This window comes from Protopterus annectens, chromosome 8.part1 (genome assembly GCF_019279795.1).
Source record: "Protopterus annectens isolate FY-2018-M chromosome 8.part1, PAN1.0, whole genome shotgun sequence".
Taxonomy (NCBI): Eukaryota; Metazoa; Chordata; order Ceratodontiformes; family Protopteridae; genus Protopterus; species Protopterus annectens.
The window spans coordinates 175,034,464-175,057,522 of NC_056742.1; the positions used below are offsets into that span (position 1 = coordinate 175,034,464).

The 23,059-nt window shown below is 38.5% G+C and overlaps 1 protein-coding gene across 2 annotated transcripts in view; it reads right to left on the bottom strand.

Annotated features, from left to right (window-relative positions):
- VAT1L (vesicle amine transport 1 like) overlaps window positions 1–23,059 on the bottom strand; it is a 1,089,685-nt gene that overhangs the window by 529,814 nt on the left and 536,812 nt on the right. For both annotated transcript variants that reach the window (XM_044081809.1, XR_006366076.1), the window contains exon 6: window positions 13,226–13,281. In XM_044081809.1, coding sequence (XP_043937744.1) covers window positions 13,226–13,281 — 56 coding nt within the window. The remainder of the gene's footprint in view (window positions 1–13,225; window positions 13,282–23,059) is intronic.

Below are 23,059 nucleotides of genomic sequence, written 5' to 3' on the forward strand. Positions count from 1 at the left end.
GGGCTAGGGTCATACCCACCCGGGCTACATAATCTGAGAGCTCCTCCATGTCTCTTTTCATGTAGTCCAGGGAGGTATGTCTCAGGTCATTCACACCCACATGTACAATGACATAGTCATATTTGTACCTGTTGTTGAGTGACCTGAGTGCATGCATTATGTGTCGGATCCTGGCACCCGACAAACAGCTGACTGTTACTTTCTCCTTATTCAACCTAGTAAGTGGAACATCAGTGTGCCTCATTATTGAGTCACCTATGACTAGTGTGTTGGGCATGCTGTTTTGTCTTTGGGGCTTTGGTTGAGTGGCACACTGTTTAGGAGAGTTATGTGTCTCGTGATTAGTGTTACGTTGTGGTGGTAGAGTGCATTTCTGCCTTGGAAGTCTCTGCTGCTTGGGTAGATTTGTATTGATAGCCTCCGCAAGGTGGGTATGTGGTTTGTGTTTTTATGTGAAGGCAGTGCTGGTGTGTGTTCCGGAGGGCTATGTGTTCCATGTGGTGTGGTCCAAGTGTTGGCCTTCACCTCTTGACCAGATATTCTGGACTTGGCTGGAGAGTGCATGGCTTCCAATTTGGATATATAAGTGCGTCTCTCACAAGTCTGAGTGTTGGAAGTTAAGAGGAGAGGGTTGTCGGTGTACATGAGGCAGTTACTACATTGCCTCAGGATGCCCAAGTTCACCAGGTTAATAGGAGAAAGCACGTGGAACTGACCTTTAGACACGCCTGGCAGGGTGGGCATTGATAATAAGTACTAGATCTGTTTCCTTGTAGAACTTTTAGTGTTGGTAGCAACTGTGTGCCTAAATAATTGCTATAAGAAGTCTGGTAAAGTGCTAGACTAATAAGCTAGTATAAGTGCAGGAAAGGAGAGAACTAGTAGATCTAAGGGAAAAATTGAAGAGCAGGCTCTAGCACCGCTTAGAAGCTTTCAAACAGTCCTGGATACAGCAAGTCTGTATCTGGACTTGACTAGTTTCAGGAAAGGCGGGAAACAAGAGCAAACATGGGCTTTTAAACCGTAAAGTTGAGAGAGATGGAAAAACTGTCCAAACGGCCAATAAACTACAATTTCTGGGCCAGGAACCACTCCTCTTGCAGCAGACAGGCTAGCTAGTGCTTACTACTCCCACTGATAAGCTAGAAGGCTTCCCTCCAACACAGAAAGGCTTGGGGGGCTCAGAAGCTTACAGTCTTGGACACAGCAAATCTGTATCTGGACTAGACTAGCTACATGAAAGGGGGGAAACAAGTGCAAACACAGGCTTTTAAGCCAGAAAGTTGAAAGAGATGGAAGAAACTGCCCAAAAGGCCAATAAACCATAAATCTGGGCCAGAAACCACTCGTCTTGTGGTAGGTAGGCTAAATAGTGCTTACCACTCCCACTGATATGCTAGAAGGCTTCCCTCCAACACAGAATGGCTTGGGGGGGCTCAGGAGCTTACAAACAATAATGGATACAGCAAATCTGTATCTGGACAAGACTAGTTACAGGAAAGCGGGAATACAAGTGCAAATGCAGGCTTTTAAATCAGAAAGTTGAGAGAGATGAAAAATCTGCCCAAACGGCAATAACTACAATTTCTGGGCCCAGAAACCACTCCTTATGTGGTACATAGCTTACCTAGTGCTTACCACTCCCACTGATAAGCTAGAAGGCATCCCTCCAACACAGAAAGGCTTGGGGGGGCTCAGGAGATTACAAACAGACCTGGATACAGCAAATCTGTATCTGGACTAGACTAGTTAAAGGAAAGGTGGGAAACAAGTGCAAATGCGGGCTTTTAAATCAGAAAGTTGAGAGAGATGGAAAAACTGCCCAAACAGCCAATAACTACAAATTCTGAGCCAAAAACCACTCCTTATGGGGTAGATAGGTTACCTAGTGCTGACCACTCCCACTGATAAGCTAGAAGGCTTCCCTCCAACACAGAAAGGCTTGGGGGCACATGAGCTTACAAACAGTCCTGGAAAATTATGAGAACTTAATATGTCTAAAATGTATGATGCATAGTGGTAAGCAGCATGACAGCTCTCCCAAATTATTAATTTACAGCCACTGTCACCTATCATTAAACCAACAGGACTGCTATACAGGATAAGAAGCAAGAGTATGACCAATGTTTCTATAGGTCAGCAAAGTTCTAGAGTATCACAAGGCTTGATATCTGGTTGGGTAACACTAATTATGTCTTAGGTTCATAGGACGATAGTAGGCTAGTGGCCTAGAGGCCCTTATAAGCCTAGCCAAGAATTTCACCCATGTTCTCACAAAGTCAGCACCTGTTTCCCCTGTCCAGCAGAGACACAGTTGGGATCCCATGGGTTATTTTCTGTTTCCCATCTAGTCACCCAGGTTCTTTTTGTAAACAGGTGAAGTGAGGTACTCTGCTTGACATGGAGAGGGAGTCTATTCCACAGATGGCGGAGTCTTTGTGACAAATCTATCTTACCAACAAGTTCTATTAATGTCACAGACCAGTTTGAGGCCTTGTGTGTGGGGTCTTCTATAGCTTCACTATTTCATTCATGTAATACCTTTATAAAATGTTCCTTTTAATCTTCCATCATATGGAGTTTGACTTACAGATATGCAGCAACTCCATCAAGGCTGGTTCTGAGATGGTCTTGTATGCCAGACACAGGTCACCCCTGAACAGTCTGTGTGAGACTGAGTAGAGGGACAGGGCTTTTACCCTATCTGTATAGTATAGGTGTTTGAGACCCTGGATTTTCCTGGTCAGGAACCTCTGTAGTCTCTCCAGTTGCTGCATATGCTTGCCAAGGTATATGTCGAAGGGATCATTGTACTCAGTAATGGGTCTGATAAGGAAGGCATACAGGGATGTTATGACCTCCTTGTTTCTGGATGAAATACCCTTACTTATGAGGTGGGCCATGTAGAAACAATGTTGTGTTCAAAGTCAGGTTGCTATCAACTTGGGTGCCCACATCTCTCCTTACTGATTGCATACTTAGTACATTGTTATTAATGTGATAATTAGTGGGGATGCCATTTTCCCCAAAGGGGATAATGATGCATTTCTTGGCATTCCGTTTGAGGCCATCCTTCTGGCACCAATCATTAGTTTGAGTAAGACCCTCTTGGAGGATGTTCACATCATTAGGGGAATTTAAGACACCACCCAGCTTGCAGTCATCTGTAAACTTGGTCAGCTACAGACAACTGGTTTTGGCTTGCACATCAGAAAAGTATATCCCAAACAGTAGAGGCTCCAAGAACGATCATTATATATATGATCACTAAAAAAGGGAAAATGTGTTTCAACCATACAGTTCCAGGACTGTTTAGAAAACTTTTACTTTATAAAATGATTTTATATAACTCTGAAATATATGATTTAGAACTAAAATAACTATTTAAAATACTTACGGATACTTTATTTGAAGGAGCAATTAATTCAATTTTCATGTAACAAAATTTTAACATCTAATCTAACTAATCAATCTTTATAATTTAATCCACATTTCTTTTGAAGTTGTTGCTAAAATAAAGTCCTAAGTTATTATTCATACATTGAAACCAATAAATATTTCCAGGAAATTGTCATCATTAATAGAAGGAATAAACACAAATTGTTATCAAAAGACAGAATTGTAATAAATCAAGTTTTGGATTTCCAAAAAAAAAAATCTTAAAAAATTAAAAAATTGTATTCATGTAGCTGAAATGCAGTAGTAAACTAATTGACTATTGTAAAAACTAAAATACCCATTTGTATACATTAATTTACTACTTAAATTATTAATTTAAGTCTTTATCATTCATTAATGAAATACATGGAACTTACTGTGCAGCTATGTAAGTATTATATGACCAGTATGACTTTTGAATAGCATACAATGCTTTAGGAAATGGAATCATATTAATAACATGTAAATTATCTTCAGAAATAAAAACGTATATTATCATCTCTTAGTTAGGATTTTAATATTCTTTACTATTAATTATAATAAATGACACTTACAGCCAAAACTGGATTTGCATATTGTGGTCCATTATAATTCCAAATAGAATTGAAATAAAAATCATAAATCTGATTTCTTTTTCATTAATTATAAAGGTGTCTGTTTTACTGACACAAAATATTGCAACCCCTGTCAAAATTTCATCCTCTTTTGCCAGTCAGGTATTTCAGAATATCAGTTGTAAACAGCCAGTATTTCTGTGCTTTATTTATTTCATTAAAGAGATATGTTAAATGATTGGTAGACCATTTTCAGTTATGAGAAAATATATAAAGCTTGCAATTCAAGAAAAACATCTGGTTTATGTAAATACTTATTATAGTACAGTTGCAATAAAACTGTTGTTTGCACATGACTACAGCTTGTACATATTTACACTGGGATGCATTTATCACAGGAGAAAAATGTGTGCCAGATGGGAATGTTACATTGTGCAGGGTTACCATATCTCTGTCTAATAATTACATTTCTACAACTGGTTATTTTGTCTAAAAAGGCAATACTGTCATGAAAACATTAGGTACCTTTTAGACAAAGAAGAATAACAAACATAGATAACTTTTAACTATTATCTTTGTAGAGGCAAACTCCTTTATGAAATACTTTTTAAGTTTAGATTTAAATAACTTTAGGGTGTTTTCCATTCTGCTGTCTGCGATACGATTGCAGGTAGCTGGTCCAGTCTTGTAGAAAGCTCTTTCCACAATTGCTGTTTTGAATAGTTGTTCGATGAAAGTAAGGACTTCGTCATAGCTTTTTCATAGGTCATATGTTGGTTGTCTAATTAGGGTCTATATTAGAACATCGAAGTTTCAAAACTTTGAATGTTCTAATATCGAACCCTATTCAGCGAAAGCTGAAAATATCATAGCAACAGAAAACCAAATTTTTGCCTAGGGAAAGAATTTGGTTGTCCGTTTCTGTTGCTTCAGTATTTTCAGTGCTGTGGTGGAAAGTTACGGGTTGGGTTCAGGTAAGTGTGCGACTGAGTGTGGGTTAGGATAACTAGGGTTATGGTGCGGGTTAGGTATGTGTGCGATTGTGTGGACATGAGGGTTAGGGCAGGTTAGGTATGTGTGCGATTGTGTGGACGTGAGGGTTAGGGCAAGTTAGGTGAGTTAAAGTTAGGGCATGGGTCAGGTAAGTGTGTGATTATGTGGACGTTAGGGTGGGGTAGGTGAGTTAGGGTTAGGGCGCACGTGAGGTGAGTGTGCGATAGTGATGGACCTTAGGGTTAGGGTTTGGGTTAAGGTAAGTGGATAGTTAGTGGTGTGTGTATAGTTTAGTGTAGGGTTAGGTGGAAGATTTTAGGTGTATGTGTGTGGATTGCTGTTTGTTTGGTGTGCTTGTGTTGTGTGTGTATGTGTTTTGGAACAGCAAATTTTTCCCCTTGGAAAAAAAATCGCTATTTTGTATGTTCGATGTTTTCAGCTTTCACTGAATAGGGTTCGATATTAGAACATTTCAAGTTTTGAAACTTCAATGTTCTAATATAGACCCATCTAATTACCTATTTATTTTTTAATGGTACACGTTGGCTGCATTTGATTAGCTTGCATAGCTGAACACTGATTAGCAAAGTTACTTGGTTATATACGGCTAGCCAATTGAAGTTTTCATTAAGGTACCGTGATGAGTATTATTTCCAGACAGAAAAATTAGCAGATTGTATTCCCTGCAGCCTGGATTTTGTGGGTGTTTTTGCAAGAGTAGGAAGAAATTAAAGGGAGGCTTTATTCAAGTTTGACCAATAGTACATTTTTGTCCAGACAGTACTGGGCTGAGGAGGACAGCAGGTGATATATTCTATAGCATATTTCTATCTACCCAACGTCTTTGTTAACGACTTTGTCTGAATGTCAGCAAGGCATAAAAACTAATGTGGATTCCATGATTGTCATTAATTTGTGATGGTGGTAAGCTCTGCAGGCTTTTAGATCTGGTAAACAGCATAACACTAAATATAGATGAATTAATCGAGTCTGTTTTTTGTGTCCACTTGCAGAGTTTTGTGAAACTGTCTTGGATCCTTTGCTGTTCTACAGAATGCAAATGGTTAGATTCTAGAAGCAATAAATCATTATCTTAGATTATTAGATTAGGGATGGGGTTGTCATAGGTGATACTATTTATGAACAGGAAAACTAATAGGGGGTCCAGGACTGATTCCTGAGCATGTCAACCTCTAAGTGGGTACCAGTTATAGTGAACATGGAAGGTTCTAGTTTACAAGCTGTTCCAACAACTTCTTTCCTATTTTTTTTTATTTAGCAGTATATTGTCAACTGTTAGTCTTCACTGACATTTTAAAATGCAGTATGCCATATTTCTATCATAATTACATGCAAAATAAAGTGTCACAGCTGAGGTGAGTAACAAACATGTCAGGTTGTTAATAATGTGTTCTGTCTGATAAAACAAGAAGTAGAATGCCACAGGTCCATTCAGAAATGTCCATTCAACACTTCAGTGTCTAATATTGGTTTCCTCAGACATTTTAAGAGAAAAGCACAATACCACAGCTTTAACGGGAATATACCAAAATGTAATGTTTATGATTCTGGCGTAGAAACTAATAAATACCAATATCTTAGTTTTTAACAAAATATTAAAATAAGTCATATATGACTCAGGTAAGTGTGCGATTGAGTGTGGGTTAGGATAATTAGGGTTAGAGTGCCGGTTAGGTATGTGTGCGATTGCGAGGACGTGAGGGTTAGGGTGGGCAAGCTCCCCTGCACCCCCCACATCTCCTCCTACTTAAATATATCAACTCTGAGATCACACTCCAAAGAACAAAATGGCAAACATTATCTGGCCGTCAACAAATGGTTCTCTGGAAAGACCAACTACCCCCCCCACTATTGTCAGTTACCATAGGAGTCCCTCAAGGGTCTATTCTTGGTCCCTTACTGTTCTCCTTATATACTAACCACATCACTTTATCCTCACCCTCTGTGCCAGTAGTACAATATGCAGATGACCACAAAACGTGCGGACAGCTCTCCACCAAATAAACCAAGAACACAATAAGGAGTGCAATCCCAGGAAAAGAGACCTCTGTAAAGTGAAGTAATTGCAGCTTTAATATCACAATAAAACCGAAAAAACACTGTACATTAACGCTCTTCCAAAATTACACGTGTTTTCATCCTATCCACTGGACTTCATCAGATGTTAATTCTAAGTAATCAAGTCCCTTTTATACATCTGTACACAACCAAAAAAACAATAAAAAAGCATCAATTAAATTTGAATGCACAAATCAACATGCATCTTTGGGCTCATTAATATTTATAAATCTAGTTTCCTTTCATATTAATTCCTTATAATACATGAAGTAAAATAAGTTTGTTTATTTTACTTCATGTATTATAAGGAATTAATATGAAAGGAAACTAGATTTATAAATATTAAGGAGCCCAAAGAGGCATGTTGATTTGTGCATTCAAATTTAATTGATGCGTTTTTATTGGTTTTTTGGTTGTGTACAGATGTATAAAAGGGATTTGATTAATTAGAATTAACATCTGATGAAGTCCAGTGGATAGGACGAAAACGCGTGTAATTTTGAAGAGCGTTAATGTACAGTGTTTTTTCGGTTTTATTGTGATATTAAAGCTGCAATTACTTCACTTTACGGAGGTCTCTTTTCCTGGGATTGCACACAATATGCAGATGACACCACCCTTATTTGCGCCTCCTCCACACTACATGACCTCAATCCTTAACCCAGAACTACTTCATCTTCACAGAAACATGTTTCACCAATATCAGACTTCTTCTCAATCCCAAAAAAAAAAAAACTTATTATATTTGGCACAGGAAAACCACCACCCCTAAGTGATAGCCTCTCCATCAAATCCAAACACAACACTCAAATTAGCCCTACCAACACACAAAACTACTAGGTGTTGAAATTGACAAAAATCTTAAATTCGACATCCACATTGCTCAAACCATCAAGAAAGTTAACAAAAAACTTTGACTCCTTTATAGGAATAAACACTGTATGACTAATAACACCAAAGCAACCACTGCAAGGACCCACCTCCTATCCATCCTCTTATATACCTCTCCCATCTTAACTAATCTCCGGCAAACCAACCTAAATAAAACAGAATGTTGTTACAACAAAATCGCTAAATTTGCCTACCGAATCCCCTTATATGTCCCATCACTGTCTGTCACTTAAGCAAGTCAACTGGTTGGAGCTACCTCATATGCTACTACTCAACCATCTACTGCTCACAAACTCTATTACTTTCCCAACCTAACCCCTACACTACAGGAACTCATACAACCACACATCCCCACTAGAACTCTTAGATCCAGCAAGCAAAACCTCATAAAAGTCATCAAGCACAGAAATGATGCTGGCAAATCCCTTTTTGCCAGCACCATTGCCAAAAAAATGGAACACCCTACCAAGCCATGCAACCTCTACTACCTCCACTACTCAGTTTAAAAAACTCCTGAAAAAGCATTTTCAGAATATTTGGCTATGCTCATGCCATTTGCCAGGCTAAACCTTAAAAAGGTAACTCCTCTGTACCGCAACTACTCTCAGTCTGTTTCATGAATACAAAATTCTGCCTCTTTTTAGGTCTTTTGAGTAGATGTCTTTTGATACTCTATACCTCACTGTTTGACTTTTGTATGAACTTTTAACTTAATGTATTCCATACTGTATGTATCATCTCCTTGTATGTATGCAATGAAAACTCTTATAACATGAAACGAATGTTCCATATAATTGCTTGTTATTCTATGTATGTGTTGTCTGGAGCTTATCTCCCCGGGCCTCTGCTGAAAATGGACCTGTGTCCAGTCGGACTTACCCGGTTAACAAATGTAAAATAAAATAAAATAAAGTAAATAAAAATAAAATAAAACATACCATTATGTGTTTCATGACTGCCTGTTGTAACCTTAGTCATGTTCCCTTCTAACGTGCTATACTACAACATAATTCATGTTAGTGTATTGAAGTGCAATCACAGAGTTGATATATTTAAGTACCAATGGTTGTGGTGGGCGAAGCTCCCCACATGGGGGATGCAGGGGGGCTTTCCCCCTCCTTATAATTGGAGAAATTGTTAACAGTTTATCTTTTATTTGTTTCTGTATGTAGTTGTGCTGGAATATAGTAAGTGTTGGCATCCTGCATGTTTTCAGTATTCTGAGATTCAGTATTTTGAGTTTTCAGTCTTTTGAACTTTCAACATTTTGGTCTCAGTCTTTTGAAATTCAAGATGTTGGGCTTTCAGTCTTCTGAAGTGAATCCATTCCAACAGATAATGTGGCTTAAGGGGTATATGTTAGTTAGTCAGAGGCAGCTGTTAAATCATGCCCTATCAGAGACATAGGTGTTAGACCAGAGGGTGAATTTCCATTTTCCCATCCACTGGCCCATGTTGCACTTGAATGGGGTTAGCAAAGAGCTCTGCTTTACATAGATGAGAAGCCTATTTAAGGGAATGGGGATTATCTGAGATATGTATCTGTCCCTCCAGTATGTCCTATTTAAGTTATAGGCAAAGCTTATATCTTTAGATCTAGTAGTTCTGGTGCTGTTCACTTTACATTTATCCAAACGGTTAGGTTTATGCTTAATTCTGTGAATTTGTTTACAATGTCTGAGTGGGGTATTGTATCAAATGCCTTAGATATGTCATGTTAGGCAGTATGCAGAACTCCACCAGGTGCAGTAGGCTTCACCTGCCTTTGATGAAACCAAACTGGGTTGGGTTCAGTGACTGAAGATTTCTTATGTCATTGTTAGTCATTTCCATGATAATTATTTCCATGATTTTGCATATGAGACTAGTCAGACTAATGGATCTGTAGTTCCTGGGATTCACTTATGGCCTGCCCTTGTGCACTGGGATGACTGTTGCAGTCTTCCATTTGCATGGCAAAAAGCCTGCACACAGGCAATGGTTGAATAGCAACTACAGTGGCCTTGATAGATCATATTTCACACTGCTTTTGAGACATCCTGGTAAATTATTGGAGCCCATCAAAGCTGTATTCTTGGCCTTAATATCACATCTAATCTCCCAACTACAGATAATTGAAGGGATTATGTTAGATGGTACTTCCTAGGGGAGGCATGGGGTGAGACAGGGGTAAAGTTGGAGTTGAATTTGTCAACCTGAAGATTTGCTATATCTCCCAGTTTCATGAATGTGGTTTCATTTAATAAAAAAGTTCAGCAAACTGTTGTGTGCTGCCTTTGAGGTTTCAAAGCTAAAGAAAGTCTTATGGTAGTCTGTGGTGCCCCTGCACTGGCCCAGTAATCAAGGAACTTCAATCCTCACCATTAGCACCAGTGAGGGAGGTACACATTGGGAGGATGACAAGTACACACACAGTAAAGTACAATTTCCCTTAATCGCACACATAGATCACAGTCAGTCTGGGACTGCTTTGTGCCTCTTTCTCCAGATCCCCGATAAGACTCCCCACTGGCACAGCTATAGAGTTAAGATCTCAACTGAGTGGTCAAGCCAAAACCTCCAGCACCCTCTTTTTCCAACCAATGCTGCATGTCCCTGCCCAAGTAGCTGACACACGCACACACACTCTTTGAGATTTAATTTATATACAAACACACAGACACTCCTAGGGAAGGCTGGCACAGGTTTACTAGCTATGCCCCCTTCTGCCCAGACTATAAGGTAGTTATCACTGCCATCAACCACAACTTATCAGCTACTCTAAGGCCCTTACAAAGGGTGCCCATTCCTACTGTGTAATGTTACTATTATCCAAATGGTAAGTGTGACCAAGACTTTCAAGGCTATTTAGGAGTGGCCTGTACAGTGTCACCAAAACATATGCAAGTACTCTAAAAGCTTAAATATCTCTAAACAAACCAGCCACAAGTAAAAGGATTAAATATATTTAATAATAAATAATAAAAGAACAAGATGATACTCAAACAACACAGCAACTACAGAGTTCAGAATCAAAGGAAATATTTTAAAACAACATTGCAGGACAGTCTCAAATAAATACAGAAAACATCTAAACTAATCTTTACTATATTCCTATCTACAGCTAAAAGAAATTACTGTAGCCTAGACTTACTTACAGAGCAAGGCAGATGCAGATAAGAAGTGCAGAATGAATGTTTCTAGGTCCAAGACAATTTACAAAATGACAGCCTCACTCTCTGAGATAGTTCTTAATAGTGCACATTACTGATGGGTTATCCTAGATGACATCACTCTTTGTCACCTGCCTTCAGTTCCCAGGCTAATGGGGTTTAACACTGCAAGAAGTACATATCTCTCAGAAGTTTGCAGAACATGGAAGTCGTAAAATAATTAAATACTTTTACCTTTGAAACATAGTAATTATTTCTGTTTCAAGACAATCAAAAAAAGCTCTAGCTCTAGACATTGTGTCTGCTTCACTGAGAGATAACACAATTGTAAAAACAGTTTAGTTTCAACTTACCTGAAGTTTTGCAGGTTAGCTCTGCAAGTTCCAACTTCTACTGTTAAAACATACATTTGCACAGGTATATAGGTTATATACATTTCTGTCCTTTTCCACTAGGGTACACTGTGGACACATCCTTGAAGTTCAGTACATAACATACAGTTCTGTATTAGTAGTTTAATATACACATAACATATATTTTAATACATTTGGTAACCCAAGCAATGGCATCATGCTGGTATTTACAAATGACATATAACTATTTATAAAATTCCAGATAGCTGGGCTGACAGTGTCACAATTCTGTATATAATTCATATTAATATTTTCAAGTGACATATAATTATTTACTAAATTCCAGATAGCTGGACTGGCAGTATTTCCCTGGTGTCACATAGTCCTTGACCTGGGACGCTATCTTTACTTCAAAATTTGCTTTGTTGGACTTAATTAGTCCTATTAGTTGTATAATCAGTTTGAAGAGGGCGTTTTTATCATTTCTATCAAACTCACTAATTATATAATGCTATTTATGGTCCAACTGTACTAAAATAAATTGCATAAAACCTTCACAGAGTATTACAATGACATTCTTTGCATTATGTATACTCCACTTGCCTACTTTTATATAATAAAAGATAACAATTAATCTTTAGAAAGGAGAACTTTCTTATAGACTACCTTCAGATATTATATTAACGTCAGGTATTCCAAAGGAAATGAGCTATTTATATAACCACGGGAAGGTAAAAGAAGTAGATAACAGTTGGCTGTTTTATACCTCGGATTTCACAAACTTTTTAAAAACTACATATCCTCTATTATTCATCAAACTGTCCAATGTTGAGTATTTCCTCTTTTATTGTTCAAATTGATCAGTGTTTTGTACCTACCAGGCCAGACTGAAAATGATCCAATTGCACCAATGGTCTAGCACAAAAACAAATTTAAATAAATAAATAGACAAACAGAAATATAATTACAAACTTAATCTGTCAAGTTATGATTTAAGGCTGATGCACTACTCAGATTTATTAAAGCTGCATGAAAATTATCACTGAATTAAAATGATTTTTGCAAGACCGTGTTCACCAGTTGGTTATTTGCCAGGCTGAGAGATGAATTTGCTTCCTACAGTTTAAAATCAAAGTACATAAATGTTTCTAGACTAGTACAGCACTTAAGAAAAATGTTCAAGAACGATTACTGTGACAGAATTGCAAAACAAATAATTTAATATCAGCAAATGCAGACCTTTAAGAATACAAAGCTATCAAATATTAATAAGCGCAGCTGTTTCAGGAATGTTTAAAAATCCCCTGAATTAGTCACACACTGCTTGAAAATCAAGGCTAAATTTAATAGGCCATTAACAGAATTTGTTCTGTGATTTCAAAAACACTATCATCACTACTTTTCTTAACTGATACATTTCAAGTCTTGTCTAACATACTTCATTTAAATAACTGAAGTAGCATTGCCAAAAATAAGAATGAGAAAAGTTAAAACATATTTTTCATGTGCATACAGGAACTAAAAATAATAATAATAATGAAGGTATGACATTTTATAAGTAACATTAATTAGTGATTTGATGTGGCTGAGACTGTGCACACATTTACAAACTTAATCATAGATTTAAATATTCGATTCAAACACTTGATAACTTCCAATCTATAAAGCAGTGACACAAAATATGAAAATATAAAACGGGCTAAAAATAAGATGCACAGTTAGATTTCATGCACAAAATTGGTCTAGCTAATTCATAAGTACTTACTGATTTAGCAAAGCTGAAGAAGCTTTTTGTTTCCCCAGTAACCATGTTTGATGAGCCTGTAAATAGAAAACACTACAATGGAGAAGATGTTCCTTTATTTGTTTACTTTTCTAAACAGCCTATATGATCACATTTACAGATAATAATAACTTGCTAATATGCTGTAACCTGATAAGAAAAATTTACCCATTTTGTTTTATTTAAGGATGACTAAAACACTAAAAAAACTGTATAATAAAATACTGTGTCAGACTACATTTTAACCAGTCAAGATCACACCACAGCTCTGATATTTAGTATTAAAAGTTCTGTTTTTTGTTGCTGTCATAACTTAGTCAATCTGAGTTTGATTTTGCTTTGGGTTCTTGATGGTGCTAGCGGATGAGGATGAGCATGGCCATCCTGCGGGAAAGGGTGGGATGGTTCGACATAGACTGTCACAATCACTCTGACAAGATGCATCCTTGGGGTGACAGAATTTCAACTCACCAAGCCAGTGCTTGGTAGTAACCTTCAATTCCAAGTGTTTAGCAGCATCCAATCAGAAAAGGGAAGGTGAAGTTGGTGAAGCAGGTAGCTTCTCCCTCCACTCAGTTTATGGAGTTAGAACCAATGAAAAATGTCCTCAGTAGCAATCCTCATGGCTGCCCTGTATAGCTCTTATCATCATACAGTAATGACTAATAGTTCTTCATATGGAGGAACAAATGGGCTGAATCTGACTGGGGGATGACTTAAAGGCCTGCAAATGTGGGCAAAATTGATCTAAGAAAAAAAAAAAGATTTGTTCATATAATAGTTTTGAACATTTCTAATTTCTAAAAACACAGTTTTTGATTTACTTTAAATTAATTGCATTTTTTTAATTAAGAATTTGGGAAATATTTTTTTCCTTCTTCCATTTCAGTGATATTTGGTTACACGCATAAGTGGTGGGTACACTAACTGGGCAATCCTCTTAGGTATTTAAAGACAATCACCAACCTTCTTCATACCTCACTTGAGTGCAAAATGGATGTGGTTCCTTGTGACTGAGGTCAACTTCCTAGTCGCTGTCTCAGACAGATAATAACTATCAATGTACTTCTAAGTGTGCACCAGCAGTAACTGCAGTGTGTGTACAATTTATACTTTTTCCTCTTATTTGCTCAACTGTCTGGTTGGTGTACATATGTTCAGGAGGTATGGGATGCATAGGAGCTTGCCCCTGCAAAAACAATTCATTTTTTATTAGGTTGAGTTCCTAGTTAGGTTGAACTCTGTCAGTTCAGATCATTGTTTAAGCAAACACCTTATAAAAAACAGCATCTTCAGTCTGAGCAGAAGTTTCACCTGTACATAAACATTAAATTGCAATATCGTTCTGATGAGTTTTATTTTAATCAAAGAATTTTTTTGCTTTTAACAGACTCTTACTATTGCAGGACAGTGAGAGGAAAATGTGAGAGTGTGGGATGATAATATCATCTCGCAGAAGGGTTAAGAGATCTTTTTGTATGTTCTGAACACTAACCACCTGTTGACTGGTAAGTGAGATGAAATATCTACTAAACTGAAACCACTATGAGTCCATGCTTTCTCAAGCCCTTGATGTCCAGCAGAAACACACACATACTCTCTGGAGGCTCACATCCCGTGGCCTTCCCCCTGCTGGAATTCTTCTTTAAGAACTCTAACAGCAGGTCATTAGGACATACCCTTTTTATTCAACTGGTTCCTCCAGTAGTCAGGCCAGTAACTGAACCCAGGTCACCTGAGTTACAATCAGGTATCCATCTCTCTCTAAGCCATGAAGCCAGATGATTAGCTATGTACTAAAACAAGTTGTTATCTAGCCTTGCAGCACCCATCCTGACAGTATTTTCGGTCTCGTAATTGCATGTTTAGGGTAGAGGAAAGCACAGCACAATGAATGTAGTACTGTACAGAAGACAGCAGTCTAAAGCTAAAGCTAAAGACCTGGGAATGCACTCACTAGTCCCTCACACAATGTAAGGGCTTGTCAGCTAAACATTAACATTAAAAATGCAACAGCAACAAAAATCAACACCAGAAGCAAGATTAGGAAAACCTTCTTTATTATTTAATCAGCAATGGGACACTATCAATATACTGGCCTTTTGTTAATATTCTATGGATGATTAAATAATAAAGAACGCCGTTATGAACTTACATATGTGTTGGCTTTTGTTATCATTGGAAATGCAACCCACCACCAAGACATGTAGCTGGGGAGGAGAAAAATGGGCAGCCACCCCAGGAACAAAATATTAGGGAGCATGATTGAATCATCAATGCATTATCAGTATTCATTAATGCTGATAATGCATCTGAATGCTGAACTAAAGCAGCATTTTAGAGCTCCATGTTTGGCATAAAAAAGCTCTTCTTTAATTTAGAAGTGTAGCAAAGTAGTATGCTACACTTTAAAATTACAGAAAAACTTTTTTTTTTGTGAATGGACCTGGCTTGCTCCATACATTGTTTATGTCAGATTGGGGAGTAGACTTTTTATTTATTTATATACTTATTTGTTTATTTATTTATTTATTGTGCTCCTCAATTTAAAGTTGAGGAAGGGGGAGCACAAGATGAAAGGGTGGCACTAGCTGCCTGAATAGCTAGCAACACCCACCGTTATCTATTGCATGATTGAAACCTCATCTTAATTTCTTTATAAGTCCATGATATCTACCAGGAAGCAAAGAGAGACAGAACTGGTTACTACGTCCTTATCACAAGTGCAATAGCCAGAAGTGCAGGTCAAGTATGCCTGAAAAATAAACTGTTATTCAAACAAAACAGTGAGTTTTTGAAATTCTCTGTTTCACAATTAAAGGATTTTTTAATGGGGACTTCATCACCCCACACCTCCTGAGTTTGCAAGTTGCCCCCATGCCCACTTCCATTGTTATATACTAACTCCAATATCACTGTACCATAGCGTAAAAGGAATACTCTGAGGTACTGCAACCTCAGACTCACTTTTTAAGACACCCACCAGACCTCAGAAACTGGGAGATCATAGTTCATATGGTCATGGACATAAAGCTGCTAATCTGGAAGCTGTGAACTATTACATATATTTTTTATAGAGGTTAAGCCCCCTTCAGATCCTTATGTGGGTCATTCTCCCTCCCATTCCCTACTAGTTCCTTACCAAGTTCTAGACCTCAGAAACTGGGAGATCACAGTTCATATGATCATGGATATAGAACTGTCAATCTTGAAACTGTGAGCCATTTCAAGTATTTTCTACTGAGGTTAAGCCCCCCCTTCACATCCCATTCTCCTGCTCATACCTTACTCATATGAATGTATGCATCTATCTATAACTAACTACCTAGCTATCTATATAAAATATAGAGAGAGAAAGAGAGAGAGATATTAAGTAACCTAGTATTGAGAAAATGTAGTTTTCCAGCTTTAATGGTAGTGTGCAATTTCCTTAATGAAAAAACAAAACAAAAAAAAAAATGAAACCCTAGTTGTACAGGAATAGTATTGGCATGCAAACTATTAAAACGGATGTAAGATCCTTGGGTTCTCAAATACTTCCTAGACTACGCAACCTAATTATACCTCTGCCCTAAGATCAGAGTTCTTTTCTTGGATTATGATAATCACCAAGCTCCTTTCCTCTCTACTTCCATCACAGCAATTCACACTGAGTTTAGTGTCGCTACCATCTGTTTTATTATATACTGTAGTCATATAACAAAAATGCAGGACTAGAAACTTACATTCTTATTTGACATGTAAGCATACTGACCAACAGCCAGATATATAGCAACTTTGTACTTACTTACATATGGAGTAAAGAGCACCAATCACAATAAAAATGCAAACTATCTATGCATCACCTTTCCAGTCACTGACATTGAATGCGCTCTGTTTATGTTCTCTTGGATTAATGCTGTCAGTGTAATTTACTTGGCTTTTTAAATAGAAAAGTATATATTAATTGTTACTTATAATTTAGATCTGATGAAGCACTGACAAGGGCAAAACGCTCATCTCTTACTTTTACTAAATAAACCATGGTTTAAACAAGCAATTCCAGCTTATATCTTGTTTTTTATTTCTAATAAGAATGCAAAGTGATCTTTGATATGGATCTTGCCAGATCTTACATTAGAATTTATGACAGCAGTCTATTTAGTAATTTGTGTGCCAATATCATTTCTGCACAACTAGTTGTCCCTTTTTTGCTTATACACCAAACATCAAGCAAAAGCACATACAAGCCCTCTCCAAGGCTATATGGTATCAACATTTACTTAAACAGAGTGTTCACAGGAGATAACCCTATATCCATGAGCAAGTGAAATATGACCTCCTATTTCATGAGCACCCAAAAATAACTCTTTTTCCTTATTCACAATTGCATTTCTGCTACTCGAAGGAATGTAGTAGTTTTCCACAGAATTTCAACAGACACCCTTGATTAACTAAATGAAATGAACTTTATAAATGGCTGTGCAGAAATAGTCATCCTGTCACAGTGGAATATTAGTTACTCCTGAAAAGTGCACGGTTAATAATGTTTGCTACTTCCAGAAATACTAGATTTGTATTAATTTTATTTTATTACATTTTAAATCTTCAGGAAGGACTTTCCTTTAGCACTGAGTGTGTTCATAGATCTTTGGTAAAACTGTCACCTAAGCCAAACTCCATTCTCATCTCAATTATAGTATTTTTTTTTCTTATGTGGAGAAAGAAATAGTCCTAAATTCTGCCTGGTCTAATCCACCTGTTAAGGCAGGAAAAAAAGAGTTATGTTCTTACCATAACGTTCCATTTGTGTTGTCCATCTTCATTTCCATTAAACCACCCGTTACAGTTCTGATGCTTGGAACTGACGGGATGCTTTCTTCCAGCTCGAGACTCCTCCTCCCTACCCATAATGCCATGCTGTCCCAGAATACCTCAGATCAAGTTTGCCAAAAAGGCATAACAGCTAACAGACATTAGACTACCCTAAAAAAAAACACATAGATCAAATATGTCCATATACAACAAAGAAAGAAAACATCAGGAGCTCAAGCTAAGGAATAAAAATTCCTTATAAATTCTACAGACTTCCCAAAGACCTGGATAGGGGAAAGGAGGCAGGAAGGCTAATGGAGATGAAGATGTGCAACACAGATGGAACTTTATGGTAAGAACATAACTTCTTTATCTGATGTTGTCCACTTCATTTCATTAACCTGTGGGACAGAGTCCCCAGCTACTATAATCCAGGAAGGCCATCAAGGAAAGATATTCCGGAGTACAGCAGAACCAAAAGCACTTCTTCTCCTGGATATGATGTCCAATTTGTAATGCATAATGAAAGTGTGGGGCCTTGACCAAGTAGCAGCAGCACAAATGTCTTCAATTGAAACTCTAGACCAAAAATCCTGAGACATAGCCACAGACCTTGTAGAATGGGCTTTTATTCATCCTGGTAAAAGAATACCTTTGAAAGAGTAGATGAAGGTAATGCAGTCTTTCAGCTATCTCGGCAGTGTAACTTTGGTAATCGCTCTACCTCTCTTTGTGTTTGAAAAGGGGACAAACAACTAATCATGCTTCAAGAAAGGCTTGGTTCTATGTAAATAAAAATGAAGTTATCTATGTACATCAAGCAAGTGTACTCCCCCTTATTTTGATAATCAGAAAGAAAGACCATAAGATTGATGGCGTGATTAATGTTACTCTCCTTAGCGACCTTGGGTAAAAAAGAAGGATTAATATGCAGGATCCACTCTAATATCTGCATGTGAAAATGTGCCATGAGCAGAAGGGTTCTAGTTTCCTCCATTGAGCTTAATGCCCCTGAGAACTAGAGAGGCTGGGGATTTTGGAATGGTCAAAATGTGGCTGATGTGAAATTTCAAGTTTGTTACCCTGTCCATCATGAGGTAAGCATAGGATGTCCTTATGTCCAGGCAGGCCCCTATAAAATATTTTGCTTGTACTAGGTTCAACTCTGACTTCTGTATGTCGACAGTTACCCCAGGGTTGGGACCAACTTGAGAAAACAACCCCAGGGTTGGGACCAACTTGAGAAAACAATCCCTGGCCTGAAGGAGTAGATGCCTAGTTGGAATGATCAGGAGCCAGTCATCCAGATATGGAAATATCTGATAACCTTGTAGTCAAAGATGAGCTGCAAATACTGCTGGACATTTGGTGAACACCCTGTGGGCTGTGGTGAGACCAAAAAGAAGTGCTCTGGACTGATAGTGACTGGTACCCTGCCTGAAACACAGAAAATGCCTGGGGGGTCCTGTCCATTTTGATATGGTAGTACACATCCTTGAGGTCTACAGAGCACTTCCAATCACCTATCTTCAGAAGAGGTCAGATGGGTTGAATCATGACCATTCTGAACTTTGTGTGTTTCACCGACTTGTTCAGAGAGGCCAGATCCAGATCCAAGATAGATCGCAAGTCGTCTGTTTTCTTGGGTACTAAAAATAATCTGGAGTAAAAGCCCAATTCGATTCGATTGGGGGGGACTTCTTGGATGACTCTTTTTTGCAGTAACTTTTTATTTCCTGGGCCGCATCCTCCTAATAATTGGGTGGAACATTGAGGAAGCAAAGTTTTCATTTAGGAGTTTCAGAAAAGGGAATGAAGTACCTAGTGACCCCAGATTTTGTGGACCCCCTCGGCCATGTGGGTGGTGTCCCTCATTCTGACTATATCGCCCTCTGCCTGTGAAAAGTCTCCTTGAGTGTCCTGGAAAGGATTCTGTGACTTCCAAAACCATGTCTTCTTACTTCCACACTGGTTCCTGGAGAAGGTCCACTGTAGAGTAGAAAAATGGATTCTAATGGCAGACAGGGTCTTACCATCCTTCTGGGATAAAGTGTCACATACCATGGGCCCAAACAAGGTGAAGCTATCAAAGGGGGCTTTAATAAAGGATTGTTTGAAAGGCTTCACAATATTGCACAGCCTCATCCAGGCATGGCGCTGTATGGCAATGCCAGAACTGGCCGCCCATGAGTTACCCTCCGCAGATTGAGAGATTAGTCTCATGGTCACATTGGCTGAAGAGTGCAGGGTGGCCAAACTGGAGGAAGAGGACTCTTGTTCCTTGGTATACATGGACCCTGGGACCGAGCTAGAAAGTTCCTTGACTAAGTCGCTTTGTAGCCTGGTAAAATGCAACAAATAGTTCACCCTAAGCTCAAAGGTAGATGAGACATAGACTATTTTGCCAAATCTGTCCAATGCCCAAGATTCTCTATTTGGGAGGTGGACAGAGGAGCTTTCCTGAGCCAAATCCTTCTTGGTGGCTGTTGGCACAACCATGGCATCTATGGGGATTGCTTTGGTCCATAACGATTTATTAACTGGGGCATTCAAAATCTTGTCAGTGCATTTGAAGATAGGTTCCACTGTATCTGGTTCCTTCCAAGCCCTCGATGACACCAGCTGGATGAGTGGGTCAGCCGTGCAGACACCCAGGTAATAGATGGGATGGACCTGAAAGCCTCCCACAGTACTGATTCCTCTGGTGAAGGGTTTTGTGCAGATCAGCCACCTCTTTGGTGAAGGATTTCAAGAACATCTCTGAAGGAGACCTCATCGGGTGGTGATTTTGGAGACCCTTCACTTTCCTCAAAATAACAATCTGTAGTAATTGATTCCATAGGGAAATCAATGTGATTCCTTTTACAAGATCTCTCTGAGGAACCTCCTCCGAGGGGCACTCCAGGAAGGTGTTTGAAGAAGATTAGGGATCCACCAAGGGAAGGGTGTGGAGGCTTTCTGGGAACGCTGTCCGTGCGGCAGCTCAAAGACCTTACACACAACTCCAGTATGAGGAGGGGAAGGTTCCATCAGGGTAAGTGCTGAGGGTCCCCTAGGAATGTAGAGAACCCTCTCCATGACCATGAAACCAGAAGGGTTACAAACCACCTAGAGCTGTCCCACTGGAGCAGACACCTCCCAGAGAGTTCCAGTCTCCTACTCTGAGAGGGGATTTGGAGCGAAGAAATTGCCTCATGAGTTTGCTGACGTCCTTGGAGGTCAGACGTCAAGAAATCCCAGAAGAAGTGGTGGATGGAGGTCTGAAGGATCTCTGTGGGGGAATGAGATGGAGACCTCCTTACATATGCTGGCAAAATTAACCAATGCACCAAAATTGTAGGAGATGAAGCCATGAGCACACCATTCGATCCTGGTGCAGCAGAGGATGGCCAGGGCAGAGGAGAGGCAGTGGCAACCAAAGTCAGAGCCAAGCGAGTCGGTTCTAAAGACTTCACCTTTTTCCTAGGTGGTTCAGAGGAGGATCACATGGGAGAAGATCTCCTGGACTCTCGGGACTCCCTTGGCTTTTTAGGAGGGGGTTGGAGCCACTGCTCTAGAAGGCATCTCCGAGGTGCAGGAAGGAGGGGACAAATCTTTTAAAAGTAGTTTGCTCTTCCTGTCCACTAGAGCCTGAGGATGGAAAGCCTTACAAATATTGCAAGGGGCTTCCAAATGATTAGGCCCCATACAGTACACGCACTCCCTGTTGGTGCCAGATGTCGGATAGGGGAATCTTCCTCCACCAACTGGAAATGCACTTTTAAAACCTAAAGGTTTTTGGTCAGCCATAAGGGTAAGGGAAGGAAGAGAAAGAACAGAAGAGAAGGAGAAAAGTTTTTTTTTTTTTTTTTAAATAGGAAAGGCCTGATGGATAGAAATGTGAAAACTAGACAGAAGGTATCAGAGAATTAGATAAGTAAAGCAAAAAGGGTAGGGAGAACAAGAAAAAGGACTTGAAGATGGAGATGCTGAAGAGCAAGGAACTTGATGTGAACTTGAAGCATGGCAAACAAGGTCTGAGGTATTCTGGGGGAGCAAGGTGTTATGGGTAGGGAGGAGGAGGAGCTCAAATCAGGAGTCTCAAGCTGGAGGAAAGCAGCCAGTCCATTCCAATGATTAGAAATGTAACCCACAGGTTAATTAAATGAAGTGGACAACATCAGATCAATAAAACAAGATTTGGTAATGATTTGGATTTAAAAGACTATATAATGAATAAAATCATACTGGCCTTTGGTGACACCTCAATAAAATTAAAGCTTATATCTTGTATCCAATTGGGATAAAAGTGTTTTTCGCTACTTATGCTAGTACCTTCAACTCATTAGATGAAGTTCTCACATTTGGCCAAAACAACACTCTTGACATCAAACTGATATGGACTGGAGTTATACTTCACCATCAAATTATGAAGATATGCACTGGTGGTATGCTTCAATATCAAACTGTGAAGATATGGACTGTTTTTATACTTCAGTATCAAACTATGAAGATAGGGACTGCTCGTATACTTCAACATCAAAACATTAAGGTATGGACTAGAGGTAAACTTCAACACCAAACTGTGAAAATATGGACTGGTGGCATTCTTCAATATCAAACTGTGAAGATATGGACTGCTTTTTTACTTTAGTATCAAACTATGAAAATATTGGCTGGAGGTATAATTTGAAACGACACTCTAAAAAGAACAGCTGGTAAATTCTGATCATCTCAAAGAAATCAAAGATAATGTTATGTCAAGTTATTTTTTATATTAATAGGCAATGACTTTATTATTTGAAATCTAGTATGCCTGAAGATATAATGGTTATACTTTGTAGAGTATTTTAATACAATCTTGTCATAGTAATTAATTTTCTGTTTTCAAAGGACTTTACATAGTAATTAAGTAATGTGAAGAAGGTTTCTGTCTAATGCATCAATTTTATTTATTTAAATATCAAAGTAAGTTAGTATTTCTTTACTTGATCTCATACTTCTCATTAAGGCAAATGAAGAAGAAGAAATATTCTCCTGAAA